At 43.7% G+C, this 19,457-nt stretch overlaps 1 protein-coding gene across 1 annotated transcript in view; it reads right to left on the reverse strand.

The window, feature by feature from the left end:
• LOC115121644 (sterile alpha motif domain-containing protein 5-like) overlaps positions 1-14,452 on the reverse strand; it is a 103,154-nt gene extending 88,702 nt beyond the window's left edge. Inside the window, exon 1 of the mRNA XM_065025023.1 lies at positions 13,138-14,452. Coding sequence (XP_064881095.1) covers positions 13,138-13,716 — 579 coding nt within the window. The 5' untranslated portion in view covers positions 13,717-14,452. The remainder of the gene's footprint in view (positions 1-13,137) is intronic.
• Between the last annotated feature and the right edge of the window lie 5,005 nt (positions 14,453-19,457).

Consider the following 19,457-nt stretch of genomic DNA (forward strand, 5'->3'; position numbering starts at 1 on the left):
AAATCTCGCGTCTTGTGACGGCCGGCCGCCCAACAACCTGCCCCCTTGACCCTATCCCCTCTCTTCTCCAGACCATTTCCAGAGACCTTCTCCCTTACCTCACCTCGCTCATCAACTCATCCCTGACCGCTGGCTACGTCCCTTCCGTCTTCAAGAGAGCAAGAGTTGCACCCCTTCTGAAAAAACCTACACTCGATCCCTCCGATGTCAACAACTACAGACCAGTATCCCTTCTTTCTTTTCTCTCCAAAACCCTTGAACGTGCCGTCCTTGGCCAGCTCTCCCGCTATCTCTCTCAGAATGACCTTCTTGATCCAAATCAGTCAGGTTTCAAGACTAGTCATTCAACTGAGACTGCTCTTCTCTGTATCACGGAGGCACTCCGCACTGCTAAAGCTAACTCTCTCTCCTCTGCTCTCATCCTTCTAGACCTATCGGCTGCCTTCGATACTGTGAACCATCAGATCCTCCTCTCCACCCTCTCCGAGTTGGGCATCTCCGGCGCGGCCCACGCTTGGATTGCGTCCTACCTGACAGGTCGCTCCTACCAGGTGGCGTGGCGAGAATCCGTCTCCTCACCACGTGCTCTCACCACTGGTGTCCCCAGGGCTCTGTTCTAGGCCCTCTCCTATTCTCGCTATACACCAAGTCACTTGGCTCTGTCATAACCTCACATGGTCTCTCCTATCATTGCTATGCAGACGACACACAATTAATCTTCTCCTTTCCCCCTTCTGATGACCAGGTGGCGAATCGCATCTCTGCATGTCTGGCAGACATATCAGTGTGGATGACGGATCACCACCTCAAGCTGAACCTCGGCAAGACGGAGCTGCTCTTCCTCCCGGGGAAGGACTGCCCGTTCCATGATCTCGCCATCACGGTTGACAACTCCACTGTGTCCTCCTCCCAGAGCGCTAAGAACCTTGGCGTGATCCTGGACAACACCCTGTCGTTCTCAACTAACATCAAGGCGGTGGCCCGTTCCTGTAGGTTCATGCTCTACAACATCCGCAGAGTACGACCCTGCCTCACACAGGAAGCGGCGCAGGTCCTAATCCAGGCACTTGTCATCTCCCGTCTGGATTACTGCAACTCGCTGTTGGCTGGGCTCCCTGCCTGTACCATTAAACCCCTACAACTCATCCAGAACGCCGCAGCCCGTCTGGTGTTCAACCTTCCCAAGTTCTCTCACGTCACCCCGCTCCTCCGCTCTCTCCACTGGCTTCCAGTTGAAGCTCGCATCCGCTACAAGACCATGGTGCTTGCCTACGGAGCTGTGAGGGGAACGGCACCTCAGTACCTCCAGGCTCTGATCAGGCCCTACACCCAAACAAGGGCACTGCGTTCATCCACCTCTGGCCTGCTCGCCTCCCTACCACTGAGGAAGTACAGTTCCCGCTCAGCCCAGTCAAAACTGTTCTCTGCTCTGGCCCCCCAATGGTGGAACAAACTCCCTCACGACGCCAGGACAGCGGAGTCAATCACCACCTTCCGGAGACACCTGAAACCCCACCTCTTTAAGGAATACCTAGGATAGGATAAAGTAATCCTTCTCACCCCCCTTAAAAGATTTAGATGCACTATTGTAAAGTGGCTGCTCCACTGGATGTCATAAGGTGAATGCACCAATTTGTAAGTCGCTCTGGATAAGAGCGTCTGCTAAATGACTTAAATGTAAATGTAAATTACAGCACACATCTATTTTTCATTGATCCAATTAGGACATCAAAAACAGCAGCATGGACTTTATAATGCTGTCAGATAGTAATAAATCTTGGGGCGGCAGGGTAGCCTAGTGGTTAGAGCGTTGGACTAGTAACCGAAAGGTTCATATCCCCGAGCTGACAAGGTACAAATATGTCCTTCTGCCCCTGAACAGGCAGTTAACCCACTGTTCCTAGGCCGACATTGAAAATAAGAACGGACTTGACTAGTTAAATAAAGCTAAAATACAAATTACAAGCCTATGCAATAACAATGCAGATTATTTTTGCACAAACACTAGCTGTTACCATGCTGAAGTCTAACATGTATTATTATTTGAACTAAACAGTTCTGATTGATCCCATTATCCCCAACACATCCCCTTCCATAGAATTTGAATTTATGTAATTCTACAATTCACAGCATTTTAATTTGGTGGTCCTTTCTCTGGTTGTGGAAAGCAATGGTCATTCTAACTGGCCTGTAGCCTATAATTGCATCAACTAACTTAATGGAATACCCTGGTCTTTTGTCCTGGTTTCCCGAGGAATCCCCAAATTAAACTGCTGACTCGGTTCCAAAATGCTGTAATCAGAACATGGATCACTCTCTCGGTGACTGTGTCCTTTTCCAAGTACCAGTTAGCCGTCTGATATCAGCAGGCAGATACGAAAGATCAAACAATGCCAGATTCCTAAGAATAAAGGTTATCAGAGACCATACCAAATAAGTTAGGGTAGCATCAAATTAGGCCTACCGAGTAAACCACAAATGGTGTGATTATGGCAGACATCTTTTTGACCTAGTTTTCTGCCTCCATTTCTCCACTATTTTCCTGTTTTGCTCTTCTATTTAACGTCTCGTTTTAAAACTCTATGGAATCTATGATCTCTGCCAATGATCGGGCTGACTAAACCATCTGTGCAGCAACTCCACACCAGCTTAGCCCATACATTCTCAAATAGAAATTTCATTGCAAAGATGTTTGACATTATTTGTATCACAAACCATTTATTTGAAAAACATGATGAAAGTAGCCATTTTATGTACTTTGTAGACCTATACATGCCTCCTGCAAGACCATATGATCTATGAACCATCCATGATAGACAGCATCTTGGTGTAATTATACTCCATAGTGTATAGCTCTAACATATGGAATATATCTAGATTCTGAAACACAAATGTTCGTATTTACAGTGGGGAGAACAAGTATTTGATAACCTGCAAAATCGGCAGTGTTTCCTACTTACAAAGCATGTAGAGGTCTGTCATTTTTATCATAGGTACACTTCAACTGTGAGAGACGGAATCTAAAACAAAAATCCAGTAAATCACATTGTATGATTTTTAAGTAATTAATTTGCATTTTATTGCATGACATAAGTATTTGATACATCAGAAAAGCAGAACTTAATATTTGGTACAGAAACCTTTGTTTGCAATTACAGAGATCATACGTTTCCTGTAGTTCTTGACCAGGTTGGCACACACTGCAGCAGGGATTTTGGCCCACTCCTTCGTACAGACCGTCTCTAGATCCTTGAGGTTTCGGGGCTGTCTCTGGGCAATACCTACTTTCAGCTCCCTCCAAAGATGTTCTATTGGGTTCAGGTCTGGAGACTGGCTAGGCCACTCCAGGACCTTGAGATGCTTCTTACGGAGCCACTCCGTAGTTGCCCTTGCTGTGTGTTTCGGGTCATTGTCATGCATGAAGACCCAGCCACGACATATCTTCAATGCTCTTACTGAGGGAAGGAGGTTGTTGGCCAAGATCTCGCGATACATGGCCCCATCCATCCTCCCCTCAATACGGTGCAGTTGTCCTGTCCCCTTTGCAGAAAAGCATCCCCAAAGAATGATGTTTCCACCTCCATGCTTCACGGTTGGGATGGTGTTCTTGGGGTTGTACTCATCCTTCTTCCTCCAAACACGGCGAGTGGAGTTTAGACCAAAAAGCTCTATTTTTGTCTCATCAGACCACATGACCTTCTCCCATTCCTCCTCTGGATCATCTAGATGGTCATTGGAAAACTTCAGACTGGCCTGGACATGCGCTGGCTTGAGCAGGATTTTAATCCATGACGGCGTAGTGTGTTACTAATGGTTTTCTTTGAGACTGTGGTCCTAGCCCTCTTCAGGTTATTGACCAGGTCCTGCCGTGTAGTTCTGGGCTGATCCCTCACCTTCCTCATGATCATTGATGCCCCACCGAGGTGAGATCTTGCATGGAGTGAGGGAGATGAGAGGTGCTTCGGAGCGGGGAACATCTCGGGAGAACGGCTGCAAAAGGCATGGATTTCTTTTAGGGTGCATTATGGCCACGCAAGGGGGATGCTGCCGGGAACTTTGAGGCATTTAAATTATTTATTAAAAAACGTATTTCACCTTTATTTAACTAGGTAGGCCAGTTGAGAACAAGTTCTCATTTACAACTGCAACCTGGCCAAGACGAAGCAAAGCAGTGCGACAAAACAACAGAGTTACAAACATACGTAGTCAATAACATAATAGAAAAATCTATGTACACTGTGTGCAAATGTATATGAGTAGGGAGGTAAGGCAAAAAATAGGCCATAGAGGCTAAATAATTACAATTTAGCATTAACACTGGAGTGATAGATGTGCAAGTAGAGATACTGGGGTACAAAAGAGCAAGAGGATAAGTAACAATATGGGGATGAGGTAGTTGGGTGTTCTATTTACAGATTGGCTGTGTACAGGTCCAGTGATCGGGTAAGCTGCTCTGATAGCTGATGCTTAAAGTTAGAGAGGGAGATAAGATTCCAGCTTCAGTGATTTTTGCAATTCGTTCCAGTCATTGGCAGCAGAGAACTGAAAGGAAAGGCGGCCAAGGGAAGAGTTGGCTTTGGAGATGACCAGTGAAATATACCTGCTGGAGCGAGTGCTACGGGTGGGTGTTGCTATGGTGACCAGTGAGCTGAAATAAAGAGGGGCTTTACCTAGCATAGACTTATAGATGACCTGGAGCCAGTGGGTTTGGCGATAAATATTTAGTGAGGGCCAGCCGACGAGAGCATACAGGTCACAGTGGTGGGTAGTATATGGGGCTATGGGACAAAACGGATGGCACTGTGAGACCGCATCCAATTTGCTGAGTAAAGTGTTGGAGGCTATTTTATAAATGACATCGCCGAAGGGGCGTGGATCAGGAAACCAGTCTGTATCTGGTGTGACCACCATATGCATCATGCAGCATGACACATGATGCATGACACATATCCTTCGGCATAGAGGGGATAAGGCTGTGCGAAGTTGCTGGTTATTGGCGGGAACTGGAACACTCTGTCTTACACGTTGATCCAGAGCATCCCAAACATGCTCAATGGGTGACATGTCTGGTGAGTATGCAGGCCATGGATGAACTGAAACATTTTCAGCTTCCAGGAATTGTGTACAAATCCTTGCGACACAGAGTTCATTCAATTTGCCATTGATAAAATGCAATTGCGTTCGTTGTAACCCCACCGCCACCATGGGGCACTGTGTTCACAATGTTGACATCAACAAACCACTCGCCCACACAACATCATGCTTGCTGTTTGCCATCTGCCCAGTGCAGTTGAAACCGGGATTCATCCATGCAGTCAGGTCAAGACCCTTATCTTATTGATAAGCCACACTGTCTTGTGGATGGATTATATTGGCATAATGTCTGTGAGTATAACAGAACTCATATGGCAGGCAAAAACCTAAGAAAATAATCCAACCAGGAAGTGGGAAATCTGAGGTTTGTAGTTTTTCAAGTCATTGCCTATTGAATATGCAGTGTCTATGGGGTCATATTGCACTTTCTAAGGTTTCCACTAGATGTCAACCGTCTTTAGAACCTTGTTAGAGGCTTCTACTGTGAAGGAGGGGAAATGAGAGCTGATTGAGTCATGGGTCTGGCAGAGTGCCATGAGCTAATCACGCGCGCTCACGTGAGAGTTACCTGTGTTCCATCGCATTTCTACAGACAAAGGAATTCTCCGGTTGGAACATTATTGAAGATTTATGTTAAAAACATCCTAAAGATTGATTCTATACATTGTTTGACATGTTTCTACGAACTGTACTATGACTTTTCGTCTGAACTTTCGCCTGGACTTGCCCCCGCCTCGTGAGTTTGGATTGTGTACTAAACGTGCGAAGAAAAAGGAGGTATTTGGACATAAATGGACATTATCGAACAAATCAAACATTTATTGTGGAACTGGGATTCCTGGGAGTGCATTCTGATGAAGATCAAAGGTAAGTGAATATTTATAATGCTATTTCTGACTTCTGTTGGTGGATATCTGTATGGCTTATTTTGTTGTCTGAGCGCTGTACTCAGATTATTGCAGGGTGTGCTTTTTTGGTAAAGCTTTTTTGAAATCTGACACAGTGGTTGCATTAAGGAGAAGTGGATCTAAAATTCCATGCATAACACTTGTATTTTCATCAACATTTATGATGAGTATTTCTGTAAATTTATGTGGCTCTCTGCAAAATAACGGCATGTTTTGGTAGCAAAACGTTACTGAACGTAACGCGCCAATGTAAACTGAGATTTTTGGATATAAATATGAACTTTATCGAACAAAACATACATGTATTGTGTAACATGAAGTTCTATGAGTGTCATCTGATGAAGATCAAAGGTTAGGGATTAATTTTCTCTATTTCTGCTTTTTGTGACTCCTCTCGTTGGCTGGAAAAATGGCTGTGTTTTTCTGTGACTAGGTACTGACCTAACATAATCGTTGGTGTGCTTTCGTCGTAAAGCCTTTTTGAAATCAGTGGCTGGATTTACAACAAGTTTATCTTTAAAATGGTGTAAAAATACTTGTATGTTTGAGGAATTTAAATTATGGGATTTCTGTTTTGAATATGGCACCCTGCAATTTCACTGGCTGTTGGCGAGGTGGGACGCTACCGTCCCACATATCCCAGAGAGGTTATTAACCACAATTTATTTAAAAATGCATTGGTTTGTTACACATTTGCATTTAAAGTATTACTTTTTAAATGTACATAAACAAAGGGCATATAAATGTAACCATTCAAAACTAATACAATCTGAACAGTAAAATAGAATATTGCACCATAAAGACAAATACATTATGTGCAAAAATGCAGCATCCCACTTAAAACATTAAAAACTGGTCCCTCTTTTCGCGCTCTTCTTTATTGCCATGTTATAACCAGCAGCACACCGCAATGCTGACCATATTTTGCTTTTATGAGAGATTTGCATTCAGAAATGCAAGCTGCCTCACTTGAGGGGCTGATGCGGATTCTTCTCTCAGTAATTAATCATATCTCAGTTATTGTTTTCACATCTACAAAAAATAAGCTATTTTCTTTACTTCAGAGTGCGAGCTGATCAAGGGGTGGAAAATGTAGATATTGCCAGAGGTTCACTGTCCGAGGAACCGGCCGTGGAAGCTTTATTGCAAAAGTGTCCATAACCAGAGGCAATTAAACAGTTGTGTTATTCTTCTCTCTTCCTCTGTCAGTCTTGTTGTACAACCTGAACCTGTCTCACATGCATTCATTATTTTTTTTAAACTTAAGATGTCAGCTGCTAATTTTCAGATTTACACCAAATAAACACTCCGCCATTTTCACGGGACTCTGTTGCTGCCAAGTCATGATTTCCCTGGGGGTTAGCCTTGCAATAAAGTGGTGAGACACATAGCCCTCTATATTTAAACGTTTCAGGTACACTCCGATAGGTGTCTGCACCACATACAGTATATTCTATTGACATTATCTGCTATTGTTTGTCCTCGTGTGTATGTTTTTCAGCATAAAGTACTCTGTAGACACTTTGAGGGAGAGCATGATTAAGAAGAGCATGATTAAGCCTCTCTCTCGTCTGCAGGTATGTTTTGATGCGAGAGAGGAAGCCAGTCCCGTGATCGCCACCTCACCCGCTCTTAAGATAACCTTCGGGCCAAATGGGGGCCCAAGGCTGGTTAGGAGACCCCGCTAGAGACACTGTAATTGTGATGAACAGAGAATATGAAGGTAGCACTGTAATTCATTAATCATATGCTGTCTGCCTCTGTTCTCACCTCTTTCCCTTTGTCTTCTACACCGCTCTGCCCACCTCATCTTATAATGCATTGAAGTACAGATTGAACTTGTACTTATAATATTACAATGATCCTAATTATAATGCATGTATTATTAATGCAGATGAAGGGAGTTAGATATGCATATTTTTTCTTCTTCCTCTATATATATGAATTACAAGTCAGCCTTTACTTGAATCATGTTTCTAGTCTATTGCATAGTTACAATGTGTAATCATTGATGTCCCAGGAGAAGGAGAGGTAAACACTGTTGAAGTATATAATCGTAATACATACATGTAGACACAGCATCATTCAAATAATGGAGTTTGATACACCTGGTCTTGGATATGACTAAAAAAGAATGACTCACAGAAATTCATACCTGAACCGCACCTTTATTTGCCAAGGAAGAGTACATGATCAGTGAATATACTCAATGTACAGACTACAATGTGGGGACCTCATGTGTGGTAATAGCAACAGTACATGTGTATATAGGACTTGCATCCTTGGCACAATACAGTTATTATATTCTACTCAATCATTAGGCTTCATTAATGCCATTCAGACTTGAAGTTGATACAACAACTATGACAGCTGAGGTTCATAGATTGGTATGAATATTAGTTCAGAACCTATAGTTTTAGGGTCCATACGCAGATCGGCTACATACTGTAGCTAGCTACACATCCGTCTGCAAACTGTTATTTTTATCCTCCACTACACAATAAGAAAGTAAATAGTTAGTCATCTATGTTACTTCAGCTGCATTGCAAGGCAAGCTTACACAATTGTACATTCAATTTGCAGTAAATGTTTTAGCTAGATAGATTCTTTACATCCACTGTTTCACAAGATGACAGCCTGGTTTGCTGGTTCTCAGGAGGCCTTAAAACAATAAACACGAATTACAATGTCATACATCATGTTATAACACCTGCTAGCTAGCTGGCTAATGTTAGCTAGTCAGCTAACTTGCTAAATAGCGATTTTCAAAAAATCAACTGACAAAAAAATATGCAAACTCGTTTGTCTCTACATTAACTAACATATTCCTCTCAATTGAACATGTTTTGCTTGACTCGTTATGACGTTATAATTACATACATTTGCTTCCACCGTAATGTTTTGTCAGCCATCTTTGCTGAAGAAAGTCACCAGGGACGGGTGGCTTGCGTCAAATTCGTCATTGGAACCACTCGATATGATTGGTCATATAAAAACAGTGGGACCCAAATATATAATGAGTGCTCCATCTCCCCCTAATGGGGGTCTGGAGCAATGAAGCAATGACGCTGGGTACCTCTAAGTCCCGCGGTGTAAGCTCGCAACTTTTGAAGGAGGCACCACTGTATTTAATCGCTCCCTATCCCAGTTTGTTGTTCCCACATGCTTCAAGATGGCTACCATTGTTCCTGAACCCAAGAAGGCAAAGATAACTAAATGACTACCACCCCATAGCACTCACTTGTCATCATGAAGTGCTTTGAGAGACTAGTCAAGGCTCATATCACCTCCACCTTACCGGCCACCCTAGACCCACTTCAGTTTGCATACCGCCCCAACAGGTCCACAGACAACACAATCGCTATCACACTGCCTTACCCCACCTGAAAAGGAATACCTATGTAAGAATGCTTTTCATTGACAAGAGCTCAGCATTCAACACCATAGCACCCTCCAAGCTCATCATCAAGCTGGAGGCCCTGGGTCTCAACCTAGCCCTATGAAATTGGGTCCTGGACTTCCTGACAGGCCGCCCCCAAGTGGTGAAGGTAGGAAACAACATCTCCACTTCACTGACCGTCAACACTGGGGCCCCAGAAAGGTGCGTGCTCAGCCCCCTCCTGTACTCCCTGTTCACCCATGACTGCGGGGCCATGCACACCTCCAACTTGATCATCAAGTTTGCAACAGTAATAGGCCTGATTACCCTGGGATTGTGGTGCCAAGAAAATAACCTCTCACTCAACATCAACAAAACAAAAGGAGATGATCGTGGACTTCAGGAAACAGCAGAGGGAGCACCCTCCTATCCACATCAAAGGGACAGCAATGGAGAAGGTGGAAAGTTAAGTTCCTCAGCGTACACATCACAGACAAACTGAAATGGTCCACTCAGACAATGTGGTGAAGGTGCAACAGCACCTCTTCAACCTCAGGAGGCTGAAGAAAATGTGCCTCGTCACCAAAAACCCTGACAAACTTAACAGACGCACAATCAAGATCATCCTGTCGGGCTGCCCTCCATGACATACAACACTCGATGTCACATGAAGGCAAAAAACATCATCAAGGACATCAACCACCCGAGCCACTGCCTGTTCACACCGCTACCATCCAGAAGGCAGGGTCAGTACAGGTGCATCAAAGCTGTGACAGAAGCTGTTTTCAGTCTCTCAATCTCAAGGCCATCGGACTGCTAAACAGCAATGACTAACTCAGAGAGGCTACTGCCTACATTGAGACCCAATCACTTGTCACTTTATACAATGCACTCTAAATTATGCCACTTTAATATTAATCATGTTAACATATCTTACATTTCTCATGTATATACTGTATTTTATACCATCTATTGCACCTTGCCTATGCCGCTCGGCCATCACTCATCCATATACATAATCTCACTCAACCCCTTAGATTTGTGTGAATTAGGTAGTTGTTGGGGAATTGTTAAATTACTTGTTAGATATACTGCACTGTCCGAACTAGAAGCACAAGCATTTCGCTACACTCACAATAACATCTGCTAACCATGTGTATGTGACAAATACAATTTGATTTGACCACTTAATTGGTAAACTATAGGGTAATGTAAATGTTGTCTTCTAACTGATCCAATACATAATGTGGTACACTTTTCATAATTAGGTTAGAGTTCAGAGAGGCTAGATAAATGATCTAGACCCTCCACTGTGCAGTGATCAAGATGGCGGACTTTGGGAAGTCTTGAGTCATCGGCATACATTGACAACCTAGTTTAACTCCTCTTGACAGTTCAATACTTGAAGTAACCTTAATTTAATATTTTACACTTGGGGTTACTATACATACTGTATCTAACCCGTTGAATAAGAGATTCTCCCAAATTAAAATAGTCCAGGCATTTATATAACAATTCTAGTCATAACTAAACAAAAGGCCTTTTCTAAATCTGCTATGAAGACCAGGTCTGGTTTCTTTGGTGTTTCGTAGTGTTCTATTTGTTTCAAGTAATATTATCTCCAATGTTTCATCCATGTTAAAAAAATAAATTTAAAAAATAAAAAACTGATCAGGATGAATAATATCTGATAAACCTTTTTCATTCTATGACCGATGCATTTTGCCAGGATTTTTGTGAAAGGGGATTCCAGGGGTTGCACAGATTTTGATACAGCACTGAAATTAGTGTCAACATAACCACCTATTGTTTCACTAAAATGGATCAGCGGCTGATCATTAGAATACATTTTGATTTCCTACAGAAAGGATTTGAATCTGTGGCAAGATTTTTAATACATTTTTGGGAAAGGAGAAATGTGATTTGTTGTTTATGCGTCTGAGTGAGATGCGCAGCAGGCTGCTTTGGTTCAGTGGGTCCTCTTGGGTGGGTGTGTACGAGTTAAAGAATTAGCTATGTCCATTCAGATAGTTTCCCAAAATAAGCCTTTCTGGACTTCATCTCTTTAAATAAATCCATCATGATGGTCAGCATGTGCGAGGAACGACAACAGGTGCTAGTTTTGCATTTCCTAGCCCAAGGATGAATAGCCTATCGTAATATTCCGTAGCATAGGATTCTCATTACTGCATCCTCTCGAGCCACTTTGAACATTTTGCAACTGAGAATGACCGCACCAGCGCTGGTGACATTATGAATTTATTTGGTAAAAGTGGAGGGAAAAACAGTGTGTGACTGTAGCCCGAGACTGTAGCCCAAACACGCAGCCCGAGACTGTAGCCTAAACACGCAGCCCGAGACTGTAGCCCGAGACTGTAGCCCAAACATTGCAGCCCGAGACTGTAGCCCAAACATTGCAGCCCGAGACTGTAGCCCCAACACGCAGCCCGAGACTGTAGCCCCAACACGCAGCCCGAGACTGTAGCCCAAACACGCAGCCCGAGACTGTAGCCTAAACACACAGCCTAAGCAGGTATTCTTCATCTGTTGTAACATCTCAGCTCCAATAAGACTTCGTGGAAAGGCAGAGACATTTTTGACAGCCATGTCTGGCTCACAGAGTCAGGAAATCAAATTCATACGGTATAGGTCTAACCACTGACACAGAACCAATTTTAGAACACCACGAGACAGCAACCCAAATCAAAAATCTGCTGAACCCCATACTGGAGAATAGGAGTTGGCCTTTGCTGCAATGTGGTGCTGATTCCAATTACTAAATAGACCTATACGTTACGCCACAATGAAGGTTAAAGCCAATACTACAGTCTGCAACTGCAGACCCTGCCTAGCTCTCTGACCGTGAATAAGCATTAATCTGAGGGGATGTACACAGAGCATCTGTACCGTATGTGATGTCATCAGACCTGGTTTCTTTGGCGTTTCATAGTGTTCTATTGTTTCAAGTAATTGTCTTACATTATCTCCAATGTATCATCCATGTAAAACACCCATCTGATCAAGATGAATAATATCTGATAAAACCTTTATTCTATGTGCTATGCATTTTGCGTCACAACAGTAAAGTGACGCCATACTCAGTAAAACAACTGTCAGAGCAGAGGGATGGAATGAGAGGTAGACATAGATACACTGTCTGAATACTCTGTGTCCATTCCAAATGGCAATCAAATGGAAACTAATCCCTATTTAGTGCACTACTTTTGACCAGGGCCCATAGGGTTCTGGTAAAAATTTGTGTACCATGTAGGGAATAGGGTGCCAATTGGAACACACCCTATGTCTCCAACGCTACAGTGACAGACAATGGAAGCTATCAGATTAACCAACAGTAAGATACAGTTAAGTAACAATGATATAGCTGTTAGCTCAGAAAGTCTGAAAGACCTGAGCTCATTAACCCAGCCAGGTCAATAATGTGTCCCATAGGAATGATCAATTAAATGGACTCTCACAACAGAGCATGTCAGACCTATAGACCCAAAATCACTTCTGAATAGATACATTTCTAAATGTGTGTGTGTGTATTAAAGTCCATGACTGCCCATAAGGCCTCGAGCAGTAGTCATCCTGACTCTGAAAGTGTCAGAGCACAATTGCTGGTATACAGCAACATCAAAGAAATTGACCATACTATTCATCACAGCGGACACAGAGGGAAGAGTGTAATTGAATGTGACAGTCTATGAACAAGCATTCTAATTATCAACATCAATAAATGACATAGGAGCCTACCTTGTGGGTGTATGGCGGCTCACTGAGGTCGATTCCATCTTTCACAAGTTTATCCCTGATCAAGAGCTTCAGTTTCAGTTTTGGGTAAGTCACCAACTCTTTACAATCAGTGAAACTCAAATTGTTGTTTTTAGGACATGATGACTCTTGGTGAAATCTTTGGTGAGCCCCAATTCCAACTTCCTCCTGGTTGGATTCTGTCCATGAACTTGACCCCTGGAGGTCATTCTCGCACTCTGTGATGTGCATTATGTTGGTGCCCAACGAGGGTCTACAGGAAGAGGGGTACAGGGGATTCAGGGGCTCGAGGGTGAAGTAAAGACCCGGAGATTTTTCCTTCTCCTGCTCTCTCAACCTCTTCACTGCGTCGAGCAATTTTTGTCGGTGGTGCTGGACGTGGACCCCTATGGCGTCCAGATCGGGGTCACCAATTTGTTTACAAACTTCGAGATCATCGTATCCATTGTCCACAAATCCCTCCAGGTATTGAGGCAGTTTAAGATTCTGTAGCCACTCATAGACAAGGCCGGGGCCGGTGCGCATCATTTTGACATACGATGAGCAATGTTTTCCATGCATAGGCTGTGTTAGAAATGGTTCCGTTATCTCCAAAATGTAAACCTCAGGAGCGCCGTTATCTTTGACACATTTTTACACCCGCTTCGGCCTCGGTCATTCTTATTGGATCCAAAATTACAAACGCATGCAGAGGTTATTAAACTGATGAAGAATACAAAACGAAATCTAAAAAGAGCCGAGTCTACTACTGTTACAATAAAATAAAGGTCATGTTAAACGCTGCAATATTGGTGTTCCCAAAATTCTGGATAACAAACAATGCAAATATTTTATTATGAATAGACCATGGCGTCCAAAAATCCAACCTAGTAGGTGTGGTCTGGTCATCAATTAATCCAAGCAGGTGAGAGAAAGAGAAGGCATGATATCCAACCAAAGAAACACAACATATACATGAGATCAACAAAACTGAAGGAATTGTGCATTAAGTGTCCACGAGCTGAATTTCAAACATTCTTTGTTCCTCACCGCTTTTGTTTGTTTTATTGCTGCGGTTTCGAAAAGGGCACTCCTGGCGCGGCAACGTCCAGATATCGTTGTTTTTAATCACTCAGTACTGCAAACTTCAGAGTGGCGGTAAATGCGAGATGAAACGCTTTTCGCTGCTTCTTATCTGTATGCCTAGGTCCGAATACACTTGTTGTAGCACATGGTACAAAGCACCCTCTCTCTCCCCGGAATTAACTTTGTCTCTCTGGTCTAGAGTTGGTCCAGAGTGCCATTCCATCCAAGCGAATTCTGCTTCGCGTTTGTTAAAAAAAAGAAGGCAATTGAGCATTATCTGTACTCTGGCGCCCTCTGTTCGACATATACCACAATTGACTGATTGAGTACATGTCAGATTAATCAACGCTGTAATTGTCAGCCACTGAAGTAAATCGATTCCAGTAGCTCTCTCGGACCAGTACTGTAGCTCTCTCCAGGAGGATTGTTGGACCAGTAACTCTCTCCAGGAGGACAGTTGGACCAGTAACTCTCTCCAGGAGGACTGTTGGACCAGTAACTCTCTCCAGGAGGACAGTTGGACCAGTAACTCTCTCCAGGAGGACAGTTGGACCAGTAGCTCTCTCCAGGAGGACTGTTGGACCAGTAGCTTTCTCCAGGGGGACTGTTGGACCAGTAGCTCTCTCCAGGAGGACTGTTGGACCAGTAATGTAGCTCTCTCCAGGAGGACTGTTGGACCAGTAACTCTCTCCAGGAGGACAGTTGGATGAGTAGCTCTCTCCAGGAGGACTGTTGGACCAGTAACTCTCTCCAGGAGGACAGTTGGACCAGTAGCTTTCTCCAGGAGAACAGTTGGACCAGTAACTACCTCCAGGAGGACAGTTGGACCAGTAACTTTCTCCAGGAGGACAGTTGGACCAGTAACTCTCTCCAGGAGGACTGTTGGACCAGTAACTCTCTCCAGGAAAACTGTTGAACCAGTAGCTCTAACCAGGAGGACAGTTGGACCAGTAGCTCTCTCCAGGAGGACAGTTGAACCAGTAGCTCTCTCCAGGAGGACTGTTGGACCAGTATTGTAGCTCTCTCCAGGAGGACTGTTGGACCAGTAACTCTCTCCAGGAGGACTGTTGGACCAGTACTGTAGTCTCTCCAGGAGGACAGTTGGACCAGTACTGTAGCTCTCTCCAGGAGGACTGTTGGACCAGTAACTCTCTCCAGGAGGATAGTTGGATGAGTAGCTCTCTCCAGGAGGACAGTTGGACCAGTAACTCTCTCCAGGAGGACTGTTGGACCAGTAGCTCTCTCCAGGAGGACTGTTGGACCAGTACTGTAGCTCTCTCCAGGAGGACAGTTGGACCAGTACTGTAGCTCTCTCCAGGAGAACAGTTGGACCAGTACTGTAGCTCTCTCCAGGAGGACAGATGGACCAGTAACTCTCTCCAGGAGGACTGTTGGACCAGTAACTCTCTCCAGGAGAACTGTTGGACCAGTAGCTTTCTCCAGGAGGATTGTTGGACCCCTGTGATGATGAATTGTGTGTTTTATCAACCCTTAAAACATGGAATGGTCATTTTGAAAAAAATACCATTTGTTTTACATAGATTTTATTTTTATTGCACAACTAATATATACACTGCTCAAAAAAATAAAGGGAACACTTAAACAACACAATGTAACTCCAAGTCAATCACACTTCTCTTGAAATCAAACTGTCCACTTAGGAAGCAACACGGATTGACAATACATTTCACATGCTGTTGTGCAAATGGAATAGACAACAGGTGGAAATTATAGGCAATTAGCAAGACACCCCCAATAAAGGAGTGGTTCTGCAGGTGGTGACCACAGTCCACTTCTCAGTTCCTATGCTTCCTGGCTGATGTTTTGGTCACTTTTGAATGCTGGCGGTGCTTTCACTCTAGTGGTAACATGAGACGGAGTCTACAACCCACACAAGTGGCTCAGGTAGTGCAGCTCATCCACGATGGCACATCAATGCGAGCTGTGGCAAGAAGGTTTGCTGTGTCTGTCAGCGTAGTGTCCAAAGCATGGAGGCGCTACCAGGAGACAGGCCAGTACATCAGGAGACGTGGAGGAGGCCTGTGCAAGGAGGAGCAGGAGGAGCACTGCAAGAGCCCTGCAAAATGACCTCCAGCAGGCCACAAATGTGCATGTCTGCTCAAACGGTCAGAAACAGACTCCATGAGGGGGGTATGAGGGCCCGCCGTCCACAGGTGGGGGTTGTGCTTACAGCCCAACACCGTGCAGGACGTTTGGCATTTGCCAGAGAACACCAAGATTGGCAAATTCGCCACTGGCGCCCTGTGCTCTTCACAGATGAAAGCAGGTTCACACTGAGCACATGTGACAGACGTGATAGAGTCTGGAGACGCCGTGGAGAACGTTCTGCTGCCTGCAACATCCTCTAGCATGACCGGTTTGGCGGTGGGTCAGTCATGGTGTGGGGTGGCATTTCTTTGGGGGGCCGCACAGCCCTCCATGTGCTCGCCAGAGGTAGCCTGACTGCCATTAGGTACCGAGATGAGATCCTCAGACCCCTTGTGAGACCATATGCTGGTGCGGTTGGCCCTGGGTTCCTCCTAATGCAAGATAATGCTAGACCTCATGTGGCTGGAGTGTGTCAGCAGTTCCTGCAAGAGGAAGGCATTGATGCTATGGACTGGCCCGCCCGTTCCCCAGACCTGAATCCAATTGAGCACATCTGGGACATCATGTCTCGCTCCATCCACCAACACCACGTTGCACCACAGACTGTCCAGGAGTTGGCGGATGCTTTAGTCCAGGTCTGGGAGGAGATCCCTCAGGAGACCATCCACCACCTCACCAGGAGCATGCCCAGGCGTTGCAGGGAGGTCATACAGGCACATGGAGGCCACACACACTACTGAGCCTCATTTTGACTTGTTTTAAGGACATTACATCAAAGTTGGCTCAGCCTGTAGTGTGGTTTTCCACTTTAATTTTGAGTGTGACTCCAAATCCAGACCTCCATGGGTTGATCAATTTGATTTCCATTGATCATTTTTGTGTGATTTTGTTGTCAGCACATTCAACTATGTAAAGGAAAAAGTATTTAAGAATATTTCATTCATTCATATCTAGGATGTTATTTTAGTGTTCCCTTTATTTTTTTGAGCAGTGTATATATATATATATATATATATAAAAAAAAACGGAACAGAAAATTTAAAATGCAAGATGCATCAATTCCAAAGATTTTAGTGAGTTACAGTTCATAGAAGGAAATCCGTCAATTGAAAATCAGTCAATTGAAATACATTCATTAGGCCCTAATCTATGGATTTGACATGACTGAGCAGGGGTGCAGCCATGGGTGGGTCTGGGAGGCCAAATGCTCACCCACTTGGGAGCCAGGTCCTGTCAATCAGAATGAGTTTTATTACAGACAACAACCCCCCTGACCAAGGCCCTTCTCCCCAAATTGCTGTTTGGCCAGGCGGTCAGCTCTAGGAAGAGTCTTGGTGGTTCCAAACTTCCATTTCCAGTTAAGAATGATGGAGGCCACGGTGTTCTTGGGGAACTTCAATGATGCAGAAATGTTTTGGTACCCTTCCCCAGATCTGTGCCTCGACACAATCCTGTCTCGGAGCTCTACGGACGGTTCCTTCAACCTCATGGCTTGGTTTTTGCTCTGACATGCAATCTCAACTGTGGGACCTTATATAGACAGGTGTGTGCCTTTCCAAATCATGTCCAATCAATGGAATTTACCGCAGGTGGACTCCACAATAACTTTGTAGAAACATCTCAAGGATGATCAATGGAAACAGGATGCACCGGAGCTCAATTGAGTCTCATAGCAAAGGGTCTAAATACTAATGTAAATAAGGTATCAGTTTTTTACTTTTAATACATTTGCAAAAATGTCTACAAACCTGTTTTTGCTTTGTCATTATGGGGTATATGTTGCAACCTGACTGAATGGCTTCTAGTGAATTCAAATATACCGGGAGCTCATTCAACAGACAATCTCCAAAAATGCGATATATATATATAGCTGAATCTGAGATGCACACATTAAATATACCACCAGAAATGTTTATTTTCATGTTTGTATAATGGGCATTATGTACAAGCATTGTTTTGGAGACATCTTAAAATGCACAATTCTATTCTTCTTAAATTATACATTAAAAGTATTTATTTGCAATATATTTAAATGAAAATTATATACTTTCTTCTGTAATATATAAATAGAATATCATTAATGGGCAATGAAAACCAAATCTGAAAATGAAGCCAGTCAGTATATTACTGGCGTATCACACAGTTAACATGTCCAACATGTTTTTGTACTTCAGAGAAATAAACAAGAAAAAGGAAAAAATATAAACAACAAACTTAAACTGACAAAAGTGATTCAAGGAAGGAAAAATAGTGCAAAAACAGCTAACAAGTCAGTAGTATGAGTAAGGTCAAATCCGCTCAACTGAAAATCCATTTGTCCTAGGTCTTCTGGATAAAGCAGTGACAAGCATGGAGAAGCTTTTCCACCATTTCTCAGACTGTATGATCAGGCCTATAGAGTTATGTAGTTATCATCACATCCAGACAGGTGGTCATTTCTCACACTGCATGATCAGGCCTATGGAGTTATGTAGTTATCATCACATCCAGACAGGTGGTCATTTCTCACACTGCATGATCAGGCCTATGGAGTTATGTAGTTATCATCACATCCAGACAGACGGTAATTTCTCACACTGTATGATCAGGCCTATAGAGTTATGTAGTTATCATCACATCCAGACAGACGGTCATTTCTCAGACTGTATGATCAGGCCTATAGAGTTATGTAGTTATCATCACATCCAGACAGACGGTCATTTCTCACACTGCATGATCAGGCCTATGGAGTTATGTAGTTATCATCACATCCAGACAGACGGTAATTTCTCACACTGTATGATCAGGCCTATAGAGTTATGTAGTTATCATCACATCCAGACAGACGGTCATTTCTCACACTGTATGATCAGGCCTATAGAGTTATGTAGTTATCATCACATCCAGACAGACGGTCATTTCTCAGACTGTATGATCAGGCCAATAGAGTTATGTAGTTATCATCACATCCAGACAGACGGTCATTTCTCACACTGTATGATCAGGCCTATAGAGTTATGTAGTTATCATCACATCCAGACAGACGGTCATTTCTCACACTGTATGATCAGGCCTATAGAGTTGTGTAGTTATCATCATATCCAGACAGATGGTCGGAGATTGGTCAATCAAGACGACAGTTTAAAATG

This window comes from Oncorhynchus nerka, linkage group LG12, assembly GCF_034236695.1.
Source record: "Oncorhynchus nerka isolate Pitt River linkage group LG12, Oner_Uvic_2.0, whole genome shotgun sequence".
In the NCBI taxonomy this organism is placed as follows: Eukaryota; Metazoa; Chordata; class Actinopteri; order Salmoniformes; family Salmonidae; genus Oncorhynchus; species Oncorhynchus nerka.